This window comes from Gobius niger (genome assembly GCF_951799975.1).
Source record: "Gobius niger genome assembly, chromosome: 11".
Classification (NCBI taxonomy): Eukaryota; Metazoa; Chordata; class Actinopteri; order Gobiiformes; family Gobiidae; genus Gobius; species Gobius niger.
Genome location: NC_136862.1, coordinates 32,901,619 through 32,921,270, shown reverse-complemented (window position 1 = coordinate 32,921,270; position 19,652 = coordinate 32,901,619). Strand labels below are relative to the sequence as shown.

Here is a 19,652-nt window from a genome sequence, read left to right as displayed (position 1 = left end):
GCTGTAAAGTGTAAATATTTCCGTGGAAGAGACGTCTATGTTTATGAGGATCAGTGAGTTTGTCTTGAAGCTAAAGGCTAACATTCATTTCATGCATTATACAATTTGAAATTGTGCCTTTTTATTACATTTTTTTATAGCATGTTAGCCTTTAGCTTCAAGACAAACTCACTGATCCTCATAAACATAGACGTCAATCCTTTATGATCACAGGTGTCTCCGATCTTACATCAAGATTTGAACACACAGTAAATGATCATCTACCGGGAACTCACTGCCCACAACATAATCTTTAGAAAATATGATTATTATTCCAGGAAAAGAATACAGACAGGAAGTACTGGCGCTCACAACTTCAGGTCAGAGGAACTAGCATAGCCATACCGTGCAACAAGCCAATAGTTTCCCCTCTGGGGCCACTTTCCTGGTTTAAATAAAGGTAAAAAAAATACAGTTATCTGTGTTAGCGTCACAGCGCCTCACACAGGCCTGGAAGATGAAGTGCAGCGTTTTCACAGACCTGAGTCGACCCACACATGCTGGCTCCGTGCTTACAAAGAAACGGAAACGCAGACACTGGCTAAGGGCCTCCAGAGTTGAGTCACTAAGCTGTGACTTCTGGAAGATGCACTAATTTGATTTGATTGAATTCACCAAACACCCTTCACTGTGACGCCTCCTGTCAGCTCTGCTCATGTGATTGAAACAAAAGCTTTTGTCGCTCCTGTATAAGTTACCTTAATGGCTCACGACTCGTGCCTTTTACGGTTCAGGCTCTTCGCAGAGGACTGAGAACAAATTTCAGACAAACACACAGAGGAGTCCTCTGTGTGTTTGTATTAAATATGCCCCCAATCCTGTCCAGCTCAGTGCCCACGGAAGTTCTTTACTTTGGATTAAAACTCAGTGGGCAGTTAAGTCCTCGCCTTCTTTCGCCTCACTCAGGGATGCCTTTTTCTTAGCTGCCACAACCAAGTACTATAATGCCTCAAGGTGCAAATAAAATAAGCCTTAAAAAAATCAGGTCCTTTAAGGTGACACGCGGCAGGTGAAAACTTGAAATTTTCATGAAGTGGTCCATTTTCATATTTTTGACACAGCAGTTGAAAATATAGATTTTTCACGCAGTGATCAAAGTTTGTTTTTTTTGGCTAGTTTTCTCCCTTAACATCTTAGTTTTCACGATGGTACTTGGGCGTTTTTAAAGGTCGACTTATGTTTGAAGATAGTTGAAGTCGAGTCAAGGAAGTTACTCGTTCCACAGTGAGTAAATCTTTAAGCAGCACAAAATTCAGTTACCGTTTTCTTTGGAAACACTCGGATTTTTGCATCATTTCATGTTTCGTTTCTCATCATTTATATCACGACTCAATCATAAATCAGTAAGAAAACTACAGCTTGGTGTAAGTAAACTGGTTCAGGTACTGGCTCAAAAGTATCGATATGGGAAGGACTCTAATTCAGACTTCAGCTTTCTCTTTCTCTTTCCCTAACAGTTCTCATCCCCGTCCACGCTTCATACTAATCTATTTTCTTGTTCTTTTCCTCTCCTCTGTGCTCCTCCAACGCGCTCCTTCCCCCCGTGCTCAGGATCAGTCATTAATCGCTGCAAACCGTGATGTGTTTATCCCATTACCTTGTGTGTAAAGCGGCGCGAGTGCCAGGCGTCGGCGACGAAGGCTTGTGTCTTTGAAAAGTGAAATGAGATTTCTTTGTCGTTTCAGATCGCGCTGCAGAAAAGGAATCTGAAGAATTACCACTTTATCCTGGCCAATCAGGTGAGTCGCCTCCTTTCCCATTCTAAAGCTTTGATAGGCATTAATATGACATGGGGGTCCACAGATGCGTGCGCTAGAATACACATTACTGAAGGAACAGCAGAACGGCGATGAAAAGTTTTGTAAAAACAAACACCAAGTGACCAAATACCGTCTTTTGGTGGGGTTTATAGAATTATTCAGAGGTGCCAAGGCAAAAACTAGAGGAAAGAAGCAGCTAAAAGAGGGACTATGAAGGCAAGCTACAAGCAGATGTTTTGCTAACAGCAGCTAGAGTTGTGCTAACAGTGGTTAAATACTATCATCGGCAAAGTGGCCTTTTTTCAATAGTGGTATCATGTTGAGAAACGTGCTGGTGTTTTGATCATGTTTCTGTGGCGTGGATATTGTCCCGCAATCTTTAATACTGACACTAGAGCCTGACCATCAACATATAGGGAATGTTTAACTAACTGCGACTAACTGTCCTGCGAGCGCTTCCTAAGATGCATGAGGCTGCGATGTTAAAGACAAGGTAAGCAGTGAGCGTTCATTGTAGACGTTTAAAGCACTCCACACCTCAGCCGATCCCTTCTTTCTGTAAGCAACTGTAGATATATTTGCGTGAGGGGAATCATAGTCTAAAAGCGTCTCAGTGTATCTTATTGGGTCATGCTGTAAGGCCATACGATCTCTGTAGTAGGCGAATCGCAACACATTTGCTCAAGCTAACACAGCTGGTGCGAACGTCCACAGCAGCTTATACATTCTCTCACTGAGGAGGGTCTGCTCCTACTGAAACATCATAATTGTTATGGAAGGCTTACCTTTGCAGTGGAAACATGTAGCCTTTACAGTAGAGAGAGTCAGACTCTGGGAGAATCAAGTCAAACAGCTGTAATAAAGAGCTCACATGGCTACTTAATATGCGCACACAAAGGGATGTTGTTTAGCGCAGTGATGGTTGACTGACACCTGTCCCAACTTCCGGCCGTTGACACTTGCTTTAGGCTGGCTGCGCCTGCGCAATGTGACCAAACACGCAATTCGGAAATGAGGAATGGTTCAAAGTCTCTTGGAGCGTAAGAATTCAGAGTTCCTTTCACTGGAACAAAGGAGCCAAGCCCAGCTCCATAATCCATAATCCCCTCCACCAAACTTTACATCCGGCACGTTCTCCTGCCAGACTCGGACTCGTCCATCAGATTGCCAGATGGGAAAGCACGATCAGTCACTCCAGAGAACACGTGGTTCCATGTGACTAAGAAAACACTCCAAGATCTGTAGGTTTGAAATAAAGGCTAAATGGCCAGTTATAAATGTTTGAAAGCATTTGGGGGGCTGAGGTTTTGGACTGAGCGGTCGAGCAGAGCTGGGAACCACTGCTACTAAGTCTTGTGGCGTGAAGCAGCCAATGCTTTGACTTGTCCACTTCCTTTACCTCTCTTTCATATTACAAGTTCTCAGACAATCCATTCATTTGTGGATTCAAACCTCTGTTTCACCCAAAGGCGTTGCTAACCTTCTGTTGATACATTTATATTGGGCCCACCTGACATCATGTCCAAACCCCACACATCTGAGCGCATGGGCCTGACCCAAACCGATCTGAACGCATGGGCCTGACCCAAACTGATCTGAACACATGGGCCTGACCCAAACTGATCTGAACGCATGGGCCTGACCCAAACTGATCTGAACGCATGGGCTTGACCCAAACTGATCTGAACGCATGGGCCTGACCCAAACTGATCTGAACGCATGGGCCTGACCCAAACTGAACTGAACGCATGAGCCTGGCCGCTCACCTCATAAATATTTGATCCACAGTTTGCTGAAAAGCAGCCCGCCCGCCCGCCCGCCCGCCGGAGTGTTACGTGTTACATGCTTGTCCCACCTGTGGATTCCTCTGGAGCGGTACGATAAGTGCTTGCTCCTCCCATGAGCTCGTCCTCGTCTCATCTCTTCCTCCCTGCTCTGGGTCTTCCTTTAATGCCTTTATCACGCTCCAGCCTCCTTATTCAGGCTGCTGTGAATTTAAATAGACTTATCCTGCATAATTGAGATTTAAAAGCATTCTTTCAGGTGTCTCAGCATTGATATTTGACATTTCACAACTCAAAGTGTGTCAGGACTGTGACTCTGAGACACAGAGGCCAGGGCTGGACAAGGAGTCACCTGGATACTGATTAAATGTTGGATTATGTGCATTAAAAATGTGGAGGACAGTTTTAGCTATGACTCAGTATAACCCATTCAGGACAGATGTGGCGCTTCAACAGGAGATACATGAAGTCAATGACTTCTCAGGTCTGTTTCTCAACGAGGGAACAACCTTAGAACATGGTTTTACGGTCAATCAACAACATCTATGGTTAAGACAGAGTTACTTTAAATACACCAGATTAAACTAAATTGTATCTTTTGAATTAAAACAATTCCTCGGGAGGACCATTTTTACCATTTTACAGCTTGGCTTTTGTTACTTCCCCTTAACCCTTTGTGAGCTTCTTTGTAACTATCTGGTTTAATGATGTCAGTTTGGATACTATATTTGGATATGTTGCTGAATTTCACTAAAATATGCAGTTTTCAATCAAAAATACATCAAACTAAATGAAGTGTTTGAAGAAATGGAAACAACATTGTCTCAAAATCATCACAAGATGGTCACTGTTCTAGACTAGAGTTCCATCACTTCCCAAATCCACTTTAACCCCTTCTTATGTGTCTATGGAACTGAACCTGATCCGGGCCCGAACCTGATGCCACAACCAAATGTTAGAAACTTTGGCGATTTTGCTTCTTGTTCAGTCAGAGCACTTATGTTTGGCTATGGCTTGTTAATTCTTCTCTAAAATGGAAATGAATCGTTGCAACAGAGGAGTTGGACAAGTCCTGGTTCAGACGCAATTCATACTTGGTCCTGATTTAGCTTCATCCTGGTTCAGCTCCTTTGGTTTTGTCGCATTCCTCACAGATTGGTATCAGGAAAGTACACATTGGTCCCATGGCGTTTCCACAAACTGTTCACTGATATCTTTGGGATGTGTCCGGCAGGGCTTCATGGACCTGAACATCACCGAGTTCCAGAAGCTCGCGCCCAACGTGACGGGTTTTCAGCTCGTCAACCACACCGACCCCAACGTGGAGCGGGTCAACCAGGAGTGGATGGTGTTCGACTCCAAGGACTCCAAAGCGCTCAGGAGGAGGCTCAAGGTACGGGACAAAAGACGTGGTTTAGCCCTGGTTCAATGGTTTTAGTGGGAGAACAAGAAGTGCATGTGTCTGACTAAAGTTCTCAGGAGATGGCTCAAGGTACAACGAGGAGAGCTCACAGAAACACCTCACTAAAATTTAAAATTGGTACATGAATGTAACGGACCAATGTGCTAGATGGAGTGGGTGGTTGACCTTCAACAGAAGAGGCAGTATTTGAATTGTTTAGCATGTAGAAACCTGTCAACCCCTACATCTAATAGGAAAAGGCCCCAAACTGACCGCTGAAGATAAAGAGCGATGTATTAGTAACTGTGGGGTCCTGTGGTGTAGCGTGATATTTCAGTTGGTCTAAGAGCTAATTAAATAGTGTAAAGCAAACCACTTCCAAACCAGTACGAGCAGCATGAGGAAGTTCTTAAAAGGCCTTTATTTAGACGGCCAAGCCCACATGTTTCGAGGTCTTCATCAGGGCTTAATATAAAATGGGTTTGGACCAGAAATGTTCAAGCAACCACACCTCAGTCAGTGTGCCACAGTGTAAATACAGTCCCGGTCAAAAGTTTAAGATCAGTTGGAAAACGACAAAAAATCACATTTTGCATCGTAGGATCTTAACAAGGTTCAAGGTAGAACTTTAATGTGCAACAAGAAGAAAAGGGAGAGAGATGAATAAACAACAACATTTGAGTAAAGCTTTTATTGAAAACAGTAAGACTATCGTTTGGAAAGTCTTAAAAGATCCTGAGGGTTTTGGAACAAAAAAGTGGAAAAAATGTCCCCAGTGCTGTGCTGGAGGATCTGATTGGCTGTGCGTCAAGACACTGGACGATCCTCGACCCAAATGAAGGCGGTGCCTGGAGCCGACTCCTGTCCCGTGTTTGGTCTCTCTCCAAAGTCCAAACATACTGTTCAGTTCTGTGGCTCGAGGAGACGAGGCCTTTGTTGTTGAAGCCCTTCAGTCGCACACGCCTCTGATGGTCATCGGGCTGCAGCTCCAGCTTCATTTGGGTCCAGGATCCTCCAGCCCATTGGATCCTCCAGCTCAGAGCTGGCCACATTTTTTGGCTCTTCCACTTGACTTTTTTGTTCCATGACCCTCAGTATCATTTAAGAAGTTCAAAATGACCGTCTTTCTGCGTCCCACCTGAGCAGCGATGGCGCTGCGAGAGGCTGTAGTTAACAATCAGTGTGTGCTCCTATTTCAGTTTATTTGTTGTTTTCAATAAAAGCTTTACTGATTACTTCTGGTTGCATATTGAAGTTGTACGTGGTACATTGTTAAGATCCAACTATTCATTAATAAAAAATATAGTTTTGAAATGTTGAAATGTTGAGTGTCGATACTTTATCAAAGGATCTGTACTTTTAATACTTTTTAAATGTAATATTTCTTCCAGAACATTTACGCAGGACGTTAACACTTTACAGTCTTAACGCTTTAGAAAATGTCACTTTGTTTTCTTTTTCAAAACTTTTACAATACTTAATATATTGCAATACGTATAGAATCACAAATAAAGCGTCTCGTCCCAGCCCTAGTAAATAGTTATATGTCAAATAAACCACACGATTCCTTGAGCGGTCTGCTGTGAACTTCTGCACAGTTCAGACACAGGCTGAATGTTTCTTCTTCAGGATTGTTCCAGGTTCTGCTGTTTTCAGTTTTGTGGCCAGGACGTTGTGGTCCTGAACGCCCCTCTCTCCCAGTACACAGGAGCGCTGACGTACGACGGAGTCAGCGTCATGGCGGCGGCGTTTCAAAACCTGCGCAAACAGAGGATCGACATCTCTCGCCGCGGAAACGCCGGGGAATGCCTGGCCAACCCCCCAGCACCGTGGGGCCAGGGCATCGACATCCAGAGGGCGCTGCAGCAGGTCTGGGCAGACTTTTTCAAGACAAATGAGGCTCCAATGGAATCATCTTAATCCACAGATTTAAAAGAATATGATACGATGTTTCTACGTCTTTTATAGAATATATTGTATAGAATCACTTTCTGATACAGTTTGATTGAAAACATTTATTATGTTATTAATTTATCAACACTCTGAGAAAAATGTCTATTATTCTACAAAACTTCACACTTTAATGTACAAAGACAAATCATAATTTTAAGGAAAAAAATACATAAATGTGCATAAATCAAGAGATTAAACTAAAGATGTAAAGTTGGTGTAGGTTTTGTCTAGTCTTAGTTTAGATAAAACCTCTTTTTGCCAATGGGACAAGTCAATGTTTTCTTAATTCAGATTATTTGAATTGAACATTTGATTTGGAGCAACATAAACATAAGTACACAGAGACAAAGGTACAGGATCAATCTGTCCACAATCTTAACATTTCACATAAACTTTCTTTACACCTATATTTGGCAAAAACAAACAAAAATTTGGCTCGAAAAGAAGTGGGAAAAAGACATTTCAAGTGAGAAAGAAATCTTTTTGAAAAATATGAGTTAATTTGTCTGATTTCAAGTGGGATTTCTGCTTTCCTATAGGCATCAGCATTTTTATCTGACCTTAGATCAGTTCAAACCGATTCAAATTTAACATTTTGTTCAATTGTTTTTACCTTCTTTTAATTGTAAAGTGACCTTGGGCGTTGGAAAGATGCCAACAAACAACGTTTATTCAAGCAATTTTCTGTCATTTATCTCAATTAACACATTGACTGCCAAAAATGTAAAAACTTGTGTTTTCACCTGATGTGTGATTTTGGGAGCTCTGTGATGAACAGAAGTGACCATCAAAAACCTGTGAAAAGCTGTCAACCCGACACTTCTCTCTTGCTCTCTGGAGCGTGTTTGACAAAGCAGAGCAGCTGCTTGTGAAAAGATCAAAACAGATTTTAGCTTTTCTCTGAGTTTTTAAATGGCTAAAATCTGTCCGAGGACGACTGAGAAACATCCTGTTAAAGTCTTCAGGCTGTTTAAATGCAAAAAAAAGTTTCAAAACGTGTCAATGCTGTCCTTGAAAATTTACTTGAAACTAATATATTTAGGCATTTGCCTCTTCACATAACGTTGGTGTCCGTCCAGAGAGGAGACAGGAGTTAATCAGAGAGGTTTCATAGAACACGAAATATATCTCTAGAACCAAAAAATCTGTGATTTTGATCAAAACTAGCCTCTGTTTAACTTAGATTTCTCAGTAACCGAGGCATGTAGAATAAACTTGTTTTCTCCTATGGAGAGCTTAGAGTCTCACCTTTCAAACGAGCCATAGCATGTGTCCATAGCTATAACATAGAATATGCTGTGGTGCTACAAATAACATGAAAAATGTTTGGATCCTTGGTACTCAATGCGACCATGTTTCCTGGTGTTTTTCATTTGATGCAGAAATGTTTTGTGAAAAGCATCAGGACTGATTCGTGGTGATTTGACCCAATTCAAGGCCTTTTCCTTGGAGTTTTTGTCATTCCCATTACAAAGACAACAACGTGATGGAAATGTCACAACGTCACATTTCTCCAAATGTATTAGCATGCACTAAACATCCAAATACAACGGATTTCATGGCATTTCTAAAAGCCTTGCGTAAATGTCCTGAAATCAAACGGCTGTTATACTTTATAGGGACTGACTTCGCCGTCTGTTTGAACGTTTGATGATACAAGCAACGGACAACTTCTTCCTGTGTTGGAATCCGCTCGTAGAGAATGGCCAAACAAACTAAACAGGATGGGCGTCAGAACAGAGCGGCGGAGCGTTTTGAACTCTGCCGTTGTCTCGCAGGTTCGTTTGGAGGGACTGTCGGGTCACATCCAGTTCGACGAGCGGGGACAACGCACCAACTACACCCTGACTGTGATGGAGCTGAGCCACGTGGGGCCCAGGAAGGTACAGTCCACTCACAGCTTTAACCCATGCAGCGGGGGTTTGTGAACTAGGAAGTATTTGCATTGTTTTGGCCACAAAAACTTCAAAGGTGCATCATGCAACTTCTTATGCAACAAAAAGGTGATCATTGTTTGGAAGGATTTCTCTGCTGACGGACGGAGCCTAACACCTGAAAACCTACAAAACAATTGATCCTGGAGCGTTGTAAGCACCACTGTGGTCAAAAGTAAAGGCACCATGCTGACCACTCATGCAGCCGCTGGGTCACTACAAGGTCAATTCTGCACAAATATATATACAAAAAGTTGCATAATGCACCTTTAAGTTTAAAAGGAGCTTTTAGCCACTCATGTCAGATTAAACATTGGAGAATTCAGCTCGAAAATACTTTGGATAGACGGCAGCAAGAAGTAAATGAGTGATGGGATTTCTCTTTTTAATGTAACATTGTAATAACACCAGCCAGATAACTCACAATATCTAAGACACAATTATTTTAGATTAAATCATGTACAGTTCCAATGGGACTGATTTTAGTGCTTTGAAAAAGTGTCATGACAAATAAAAAGAGTCTGTGTCTGTCTGACAAATCATTTTTAGTGTTATTAATGTTAATTGGTTTATTTGGTCAGGTAAGTGCATGTTAATGAACATACATGGGTCATGGGCGTGGTGCAGCTAGAAGGCAGCTAGAAGGTCCCAGGTTGGACTCCCACTTGGACGGGGCCTTTCTGTGGAATTTGCATGTTCTCCCCGTGTCTGCGTAGGTTTCTACGGTTTCCCCTACCACTAAAAACATGTACACTAGGCCAAAATGAATGATGTGCATGTATGTGTATGCCTGAATGAATGGTGTTGGTCAGAGGGACAGTCGCGCTTCAGTCAAGGCGCCAAGCTATAACCACCCATACATCCGCTGGGTCACTCAAAGTCACACTTTTTTTCTGCACAAAAAGTTGCATAATGCACCTTTAAGTAGCACCGGCATCAGTGCATAGAACATCATTATGGCATAATAATGAGATTCTGAATAGATTCCTAGACATCTCTAGGTGTCAAACCAAATAATAAATATAGACTTGCTGTTGCTAAGATGTTTCCATGGTGGAATGAAATCTACATACCCTCGATATAACAATGACATCACTATGACAGGACATGTTTATCATATAATGACTGAGTCGTTATTGTAACCTGTCGCACGAGGCGACCACAGCTCTGCAGACAGGTTTCACCTGATAAAAAGCTGAGGTGCCTCAATTAAAAAGAGAAAATAGCCAAATGTAGGAGCTTTAGATAATCTCCTCAGAGTCGGCCCTGTTGGCCCACATCAGCACCGTGCAGTAATTACCGGCTCCCGTCGAGAACTAACCGTGGCCGTGTCTAAACCTGCAGAGTCAGGGCTTTCTCAGCGCCTTCAAAACAAAAGCCCAGACACTTCACTGATAAAGAACATGCGCTGGACAGGTCTGAGCTGACAGGAGGCACAGGGCGGCCCCATCACACACCCGGGACGATCCTGATGAGATAAAGGCCCTGTACTGGAGCTGTGACTGGAGAGATTTGTTCTTCACTATATTGTAAACTCATTCTAAAGCCTTTTGTATTGAAGCCTTTTTATTAACTATAGTAACGGGCGAGTGAAGCCTTGTAACACTTGAATGCGTTCCTGCAAAAATGTCTCGTAAGGTTCGAAGTCTCAGAGCTGTTTCATTCTGTTTGAACACTGACCTCTTGTGGACAAACAGGCGTGTGGCGTTTTATTATTTGCAGCCTGATATTGATGTTTGAAAGATCAAATCAGTCATAGGCCGATGAATAAGAGTCATGTTCTGTGTAACGTGGGTCTGTGCTTCACGGCGCTCCAGTGGGCGGGGCCTCAGTCGCCTGTGGCTCTCTGAGGCAGGACATCAATGTATTTATTTCATTCAGTCAGAGCTCATTTAGCCACTGTTAGCTGTAGATGGCGCTCCCCATGTTTCCCTGGCCTGCTCAGCCGTCCACATGTGCTTATCTCTTCAAAAGCAGGACTTTGTAAAGAATAGTAAGAGGGTTTATTCTGACAGGCCCACAGCGGCGCACACACTTTCACCACGTGGTTAAATGGGAAACGGGGAAATGCAGCACATTTTTTCATCACTAATGATTTTCATCGCTATATGGAGCAGAAAACATCCGTGGTTTAGCACCTCGCCGCTCGAGGCAGCAGTGGAACGCTCTGAGCCGATGACCCGCTCTGAGACACTGAGATGCAGCTCACAGAGTGAAGCACTTTTCCACACAATAGACACTCACGTGACCAGCTGTTACCAAAAGAGGCTTACTGACCATCCCGACGGCCTGTAGGAGCGTCACAGGAGCCACCGGGATGGAGAGTAAAGGCACAGAGCGAAACACCCATACATCCCATTGACGTAAAGCGCTTTCCACCTTCTTCCACATGGAGCTGTGTCCTCCATATGACTTCTAGCAAACTTCAAACGGGATTTCTTATGGCCTCCTTTCAATAATGGCTTTCTTCTTCCACTCGTCCATGAAGGCCAGATTTGTGTAGATACGACTTATAGTTGTCCCATGTACAGATTCCCCCAGCTCAGCGGCAGGACTTCACAGCTCCTCCAGAGTTATCTTGGGGCACTTGGTTGCATTTCGTACCAGTGCTCTCCTTGTTCGGTCTGTTAGTTTAGGTGGACGACCACGTCTTGGTAAGTTCGCAGTGGTGCTTTACTCTTTGGATTGAACAGTTGCTCCGGGAGATGTTCAAATCTTAGGAAATCTTTGTATAACTTAACGCTGCTTTAAACTTCTCCACAGCTTTATCCCTGACCTCTCTGGTGCTCCTTGACCTTCATGTTGTTTAGTGACCACAGCTCTGAGGCCCTCACAGAGCAGCTGTAATTATATTGAGAGTAGATTACACACAGGCGGCCTCTATTTAATGGTTAGGGCAAGGTGTGAACATTCTGCAGTCATTAGGAATGACAGAGTTTGCGTTGCTAGGCAGCCACAGAGCTTTCATCTTCCAGAGACTTGTTCAGCTCAAAAAATGATATGTTTGAAAATTGGTGCCAAGTGTGAACCCGTTTCATAAGCTTATTTGCATTACTCTGATCGGTACATTTTCAATAACAACAAACTGCATTAAAGTTGACACTACATTTTCCACAGGGACAACCGTCTACTTTAATCTGTAAATATCCTTTCAGTGTTTGTTATTCGGTCAGTCCGCAGGTTAAGAGTAAAGATTTACAAAGCTGATACTGAGCGTGTGCATATTGTGTTTTCAGATTGGATACTGGAATGCTAAAAAGGGCTACGTCAACACGGCCAACTACAGGACCGTGGTGGACGACTTCTTCTACGGACTGCCCAACCGCACCTACGTCGTCACCACCATCCTGGTGAGGACGCCTTCAGGGACACACCACACCACAACTGTGCCAAAGAACTGAGCTCAATGTTCTTAAACGTTTTAAATTTGTCCCTGTAAAAGCAACAGGTACCGCAAATCTGGAAAGAGTCAGTGATTGTCCCAGTCCCTAAATCGAATAGACCCAAAGGTTTGGAGGACTTTCGGCCTGTAGCACTAACATCCATTCGAAAAGCGAATCAAATCAGAAATTCTTCGAAAAAAAAAAAGCCGAAAAGAGGTGTTGAGGATGCCACTATAACCTTCATCTCCTCAAACACTGGGAGGGAAAAAGGGACTCATGCAAACTCTCTGACCAGTGCACTGTTTCGACTGGCTCACCCCAAGGTTCTGTTCTCTCACCCTTGTTGTTTATATTGTGCACTAGCATGTGTCAGAGTGACCGTGAAAACAGAATCCTCTTAAAACACGCAGATGACTCAGTTATTGTAAGTTTACTTCACAGAAATGAAAGTCAGCTTGGCCCAGCTGTTGAGGACTTTGTTAAATGGTGTGATGAGTCGTATCTTCTCTTAAACGTTGCAAAAACAAAAAATATGATCATTGACTTCAGGAAGAGCTCTCTCTCACATGATACAACATATATAAAGGGACAGTGGAGTGTGTGGAGTCCTTGTCTTGGCACAGTTATAGATTGTAAGTAAGTAAGTAAGTAAGTAATCTTTATTTATATAGCACCTTTCACAGACAAAGGCCACAAAGTCCTTCGCAACACAGTTAAAAGCAGAAATTACATACAATATAAAAAGGGGTCAAAACAACACAGACATCATAGCAGCCCAAAAGTAGCTAATTAAAAGCTTGAACAAATAAATGTGTCTTAAGTTCGCTTTTGAAAGAATCAACAGAGTCAATAGAGCGCAAAGAGGGCGGAAGATCATTCCAGAGCCTGGGAGCAACAGCCTGGAAGGATCGGTCGCCTCTAGTACCAAAACTCGTACGTGGAACCTTTAGCAGGTTCTGATCCACAGACCTCAGAGCCCACGCAGGGGTGTAAGGCTGGACCAGAGCACTGATAATAGAAGGAGCCTGACCATGCACGGCTCTGAAGGCTAGAACCAGAAACTGAATTTTAATGAAAACTGTGCTGTTGTTTGTTAAAAAGGGTCACCAACGACTGCATTGTCTTGGGAAACTGTCCTTCTTTCATGGAGATAAAACTTTGACACTTTTTTATCGGGCATTCATCGAAGCGACCCTAACTTTCTGCCTGGTCGCCCTGAATCAGCTGTAAAGTCCTCGGCCTCAGACCAGTTTGGACTTTCTGCACGATAAACAGAGAGGACGGCACGAAGCATCATAAAAGACACTGAGCATCCTTTCCATCTGGGTGTCGGTTTTTGATGCCAATAAGCCATAAGAAGTGTTTTAGGAAAAGCTTTGTTCTCGCTGCCCTTTCCTTGATGAACAAGTAGGGATGTAATGGCCCCTGACACGACTTTTTATCTTTGTTCCTGTCCAGTGGCTTAAATTTCAGTTGTATCTGTACCAAAGGCACATCCTCTTAGTATCTGGAGCACTTCCAAGCTTTATATTTAAATATGTGTGATGTTTTATCTTTGTATGATGTGTTTTCATGTTTTGACTGGTTCTCAGAATTGCAAGACGAATTTACCCACGGGTATAAAGAAAGTAACCTAACCTAACCTAACACAGCAGGATACTTTCAGAAACTTCAGTGTGGGCTTTTGCCGGGAAACAAACACAAATAGTCTGTTTTACTCTTTCTCTGTGAGATAACTCCATAGATTTATGAGCCAACTTCAAATGGCATTTCCTCCAAATGTTTTCCCCTCACACTCTGGTGACGTTTTACACTCTTAGGGCTTGATCTTGTGCGTGAAAACCCCCAAAACAAGGCAGTATTTGAATTTTTGTAGTACTGTACTTAATTCAAAACCAAAATCCGATATTCAAAACCAGCTCTGAATAAAATCAAAGGTCAGAAAGTCCAAAAAGTTCTATTTGACCCTGTCTAACATTTTTTACATTTTGGAAACAATTGTTGCAGAATTCAAATAGAAAGAGCAAAGGTCCATTTGGAAAAGAAAGCATTTCATGAAAACAACATCTGTCCAACTGTTGACATGGCGGTCGATCCATGGCGCTCTGTGGTTGTGTTGCAGCCAGTGGAAACAGGGAACATTTCACTGGTCGAGAGAAGAATGGATTCAAATTCCTACAAAATCTAAAACACCATCTGTGAAAAAGCTGACGGCTTCTACAAATGAGGGATGATCCTAGTTTATTTGATTTGTTTGACACGGAGCAGTGATCCTAAAGTGTGAAAAGATGCACCAGACCGTGTTGACGAGAACGTAATGGTGACAAACTGAAAACAGTTGTTTGGCGACTGAAACATGACGAGACGTTGACGAGACGGGACAAAAACGTGGTTTGTCAGACTCAGACGTTTGTGACCCGGGCCTGAGCGCTGAGCTCCAGTCTGAGCCTAAAGCTCCGTGGTCTGAGACTGACTCAGATCAAACTGGGACTTTACCTTTTCTCAGGACAGTTGTAAATACCGTAGTGAATGACCGCAGAAAGTGTGTTGATGAATGAATGTCCAGACAGAAACTGACTCACACTGGAGAAAAGCATTTTGAGTCTGCAGACCCTTAGAGAGACAACAATTTGCAAAGCATGAAAGATCTGAAACACCTCAAAATCCATGATGGATGACCTCGAGAGGGTCTCCTGACCGAAACATCCCAGAAAATCTGTGGAATGATCTCAAAACAGCAGATATTTTTAACCTCTTAACTCCCACCTGAACGGATCCCATTTTCTCCAGTTTGGCTTTACCCTAATCAAAAAGCTTCTTGGGGAAAAAAGCACCAAAACAGCCACAAAAAATGAGAAGAAAACAAGGATGTAAACGCAACAAAAATGTGACAAAAAATCAACAAAAATGTGACAAAAAAATCAACAAAAATGTGACAAAAATTCAATAAAAAAGTGACAAAAATTCAACAAAAATGTGACAAAAAAACAAAAATGTGACAAAAATTCAATAAAAATGTGACAAAAAAACAAAAATGTGACAAAAATTCAACAAAAATGTGACAAAAAAAATCAACAAAAATGTGACAAAAATTCAACAAAAATGTGACAAAAATTCAACAAAAATGTGACAAAAAAACAAAAATGTGACAAAAATTAAACAAAAATGTCACAAAAACTCAAAAATGAAAAAAAAAAAAACATAAAGAGGTGACACAACACAGCAACAACAGTTTTGTGGGTCTTAGCTTTCAAATGAGGTGTTACACAGGCCTATATAATAGCCAAAGAGGACAGAATGCATTTGGTTTAGGCGGGTGGTAAGAGGTTAAAGGAATAGGCCACCGTTTTTACATACTGAGATATGTTCTTACCTGAGCTTTGACGAGTTCTTTAGGACCTGTCTGATCTTCCCCCGTGCCTTCAGTCACGTAAACACAGCGCAGACGCCGTTAGCATTTAGCCTCTCCCTCTCTCCTCTATAGCTCCAAAACAGTTCAAGATAGAAGCTACCAAGCTCTTCCACGTTTTCCCTATTTAAATATGGTTACGTGAAGTGTTCCACTACAAAGTATAATTACACACAATTAAACAATGTGGATTTTCTAAGCGGATAAAAGGGGGAACTATATTGTAAGGCGTAATAATACCAGGAGTAGTTTGGCATCCGCGCAGTAAAGTAAAGATATTACTGCAATATAGTTCCCCTTTCATCTGCTTAGAAAATCCACATTGTCTAATTGTGTGTAATTATACTTTGAAGACCAGACGGTGAAGATCAGACAGGTCCTAAAGAACTTGTCAAAGCTAAGGTGAGAACATATCTCAGTATGTAAAAACGGTGGCCTGTTCCTTTAAGCAAGAATAGGCAAAAATCCTAGAACATGAAGAACAAAAGCATTCAAGAGCTGTGAAACTTTCCAGATAAGGGGAAAACGGTGACATCGAGCTCAAACCTTTGCCAAAATCCCAACATCTGTCCACCAGTCAGGTCCTACTTAGTGCTAGCGCAGGCCTCCCGCAGGTAAAGCTCAGCAGCTGCATTGTCTTGTCCACGAATGGTATTGTTGTGATCTTTGTCCCGCTGTGCTGCAGGAGGCCCCGTACATGATGCTGAAGAAGAACCACGAGCAGTTTGTGGGGAACGAACGGTACGAGGGCTACTGCGCCGAGCTGGCCTCGGAGATCGCCAAGCACGTGGGCTTCTCCTACCGCCTGGAGCTGGTCGGCGACGGCAAGTACGGGGCGCGGGACGCCGAGAGCAAGATGTGGAACGGCATGGTGGGAGAGCTGGTGTACGGGGTGAGAGGACGCTTCACTGCCCGCTATTGTAAACACGTGTCATAAGCTGGGACCAAAAACACACCAAATACGGCCATTTTTACCCGTGCTATGGATGGGGCTTTCACATTTTTCCCCCCCGGTACCAGTACTTTAACGACACTTTTTGATTTTGATGCCTGGACATGTTTTTATGATGCCTATACAAAACAACTGTCGTCTAGAATCAGGAAACAGATGAATAATGTTGACTTATTCCATTTGAATTTCCTTTGTATCATTTATTTGAGGTGAAACAACCAAGAAACTTCCTTTTACGACAAAAGGGCAGGAAAAAAAAAAACACTTGAATCTTTTTTTCAAAATTTTTGACACATTTTTCCCATTGTTTCCTGCAATTTTGCAAACATTGTCCACTTTATTCCCCTGCACATGCATGGTTTGATGATGATTACAGTTTTTCTTTTCTGTTTTACATTCATTTTGCCCATTTTGTCGAATGTCCAAATCTGACTCCATCGCTCTGCTTAATCCATTACATTTAGCGCATTTAAAGGGACTATACATAAAAAGTTATAAAAAATAATAAACAAATAAAGAAATAAAGGGACTATACAGAGTTTAAAAATGTTAAACCTAAGTATTTTCCTCCTCCCACACGTTGCAGTCGTCATGCACGAGCTTAAAGGTCCTATATCATGCTATTTTAACCATTCCAAAGTTAAGTATAGGCATTTATATGATATATTGTACCTCTACCACTATGGAGCACTCATTTTTGTGATAAATATAAGTGTTTTCTGGAGGTATTTTTCGAACCCGGAAGACACAACGCTTTGATTCAGTTAACTCCGCCCCCTCTCTCCGCTCATACAACTTTACCGTAATATAAATAAACAGCAATAAGTGAAGTTACTTCACGATGCAGTTATAAGGAGTTGACATCTGCAACACAGCTTCATAAATGGCTAACACACATGCTAATATGCTAACACACAAGCTAACCCGCGTTTGGATTGACTCACCCTCTGCTCCATCGCTGTTTACATTGTGGGACTCGCGTTGGTTATAAAAGTTAATCCACTTTGGTTCTGGCGAAGGTTCACCAAACATCCATCAGAGACAGTCACAGAAAAACAATATTTTGGTGAAAGTCGCTGAATCCCGGAGAAAAAAACAGCTGAGTGGCCTCTTCCTGAAAAAAGTTGAATAAACTCCCGTCCTCGTAGCCAAACGCTCTTCTTTTTCTCAGTGACGTTATCGTTAAGTAAGAATAAAGAACAGATGTGTCCAGAGTAGGCAACGAGCTCCATCTTCACAGCTGCAGCGCAAACATGACTGATCTGTTCAGACGCTCAGGGTTTGTTTTGGCCACAGCTGACCTGGAAGCACCTCGGGCACATCCTTTTTATTTATTTTTTATTTTTTTTATTTATTTTTTTCTCTTTGTTTCTCTCTTACGACAGAAATAATGAAAACGCAGTTTTACAAATTAAAATCCGGCCGTAAGCATAGAATTAAGACATTACATTACAGACGTCGAGCACTTCCGTTCCGTTGTTACGACACAACTGAACACTCAGTCGTTCACCAGGAGAGGGCGGAGCCTCAGAGAGCAGGATTCAGGAGGATTACTGAGAGCTGCGTGAATGAAGCCACAAACCACTCTGGGGGTGTTTTTAATAAGGAAATAGCATAACAACATGGCTAAAAGCTAAAAAAAGTCGATTTTGCAGGATATAGGACCTTTAATGTTGAACATGCAGTTACACATATGACCTGAGGTGGCAGTAGTGAGCATAAAAATTACCAACTTGCATCTAGTCCCTTTTAAGGCATAAAAAAACCTTAATTGTTCATAATATGTACTACATTGTGCCGGATTACAATATTTGAAATATTTCGGTGTGATTTCTGTGTTCGACCGCATCACATGACCTGTCCCACGCAGGTTAAGAGATTCAGTTGTTATTTTTCTCAGCTCAGGTCTGTGATAAAGCAGAGTGCGAGTGTTTCTCCTCTTTACTGCTATAGTGAGATGTTATTTTGTTTCCCTGCAGCAAGCGGACGTGGCCGTGGCTCCTCTGACCATCACGCTGGTGCGGGAGCAGGTGATCGACTTCTCCAAGCCCTTCATGTCCCTGGGGATCTCCATCATGATCAAGAAGCCCACCAAGTCCAAGCCGGGCGTGTTCTCCTTCCTGGACCCGCTGGCCTACGAGATCTGGATGTGCATCGTGTTCGCCTACATCGGAGTCAGCGTGGTGCTGTTTCTGGTGAGAGGCCCGTTACGTCTCCAGCTCGTCTCCATGGACATGTGACTAAAGGCAATATGAGATTGAAGTAGTTTAGGCCTTTGATAACCCACTGCAGAAACAGACTTTATGTGACTCTTGTATGTAGATATTATGAGGAGCACGCTTTTGAAATGGGTCAAATACACAAATATCGACTTTATTTTTCATAAAAAGTGAAATTAAAGCAGTACTAAGTAACTCTTCCCCCTAGAGGCCATAAGCGCAACTGCAGGTGTAGTAGCAAGTTACGATTTTTTAATTTATTAATTGTCTTGGAGTGTAAATACTACGCCGACAGGAAAGGTGAAGGGAGAGAGGGTTACTGTGCATCCAATTATACAATGGAAATATTTTTTTTCACTCAAACTTGGCTGTAAATACTGTTTAAAGTGACGTTAGCCCGCAGTTAGCTTTGCCTGTTAGCATGTTAGCTTCTTCTTCGTGATTTCATTAGTTTGTATTGCTTTCTCCGGACCGGTAACAGTCAAGTTGCAAACATGGTTTTCTGGCCAGAGACACCAGGGGGCGATGAAAGACCCTCCAATCATCCCATAAACACTTGTATTACCCCCACAGGAAAAAGCCATAGTGCCGAAACGTTAATTTAAAGTGACAGTCTGAAAGTGTAAATGTTTCACAAATTTCATGTAATTTGCAAAATCGACCACCTGGTCTTGTATTTGGATGTAAAGTACCGGTAAGTAATAATACAACATAAAACATATATTATTTTTTATTTTTTAAAGTCCCACTTCCTGGATCTGGGTGACTAATCACAGTCTAGTATCCTCCCGCGTCGACCAATGAGACGAGCTTTCCT

The 19,652-nt window shown here is 42.4% G+C and overlaps 1 protein-coding gene across 3 annotated transcripts in view; it reads left to right on the top strand.

Annotated features, from left to right (window-relative positions):
• Positions 1 to 19,652, top strand: part of LOC306970364 (glutamate receptor 1-like) — a 191,424-nt gene that overhangs the window by 99,718 nt on the left and 72,054 nt on the right. For all 3 annotated transcript variants that reach the window (XM_079566320.1, XM_079566321.1, XM_079566322.1), the window contains exons 5-11: positions 1,725 to 1,778; positions 4,818 to 4,976; positions 6,687 to 6,854; positions 8,717 to 8,821; positions 12,109 to 12,222; positions 16,350 to 16,556; positions 18,596 to 18,811. In XM_079566320.1, the coding sequence (XP_079422446.1) occupies positions 1,725 to 1,778; positions 4,818 to 4,976; positions 6,687 to 6,854; positions 8,717 to 8,821; positions 12,109 to 12,222; positions 16,350 to 16,556; positions 18,596 to 18,811 (1,023 nt within the window). The remainder of the gene's footprint in view (positions 1 to 1,724; positions 1,779 to 4,817; positions 4,977 to 6,686; positions 6,855 to 8,716; positions 8,822 to 12,108; positions 12,223 to 16,349; positions 16,557 to 18,595; positions 18,812 to 19,652) is intronic.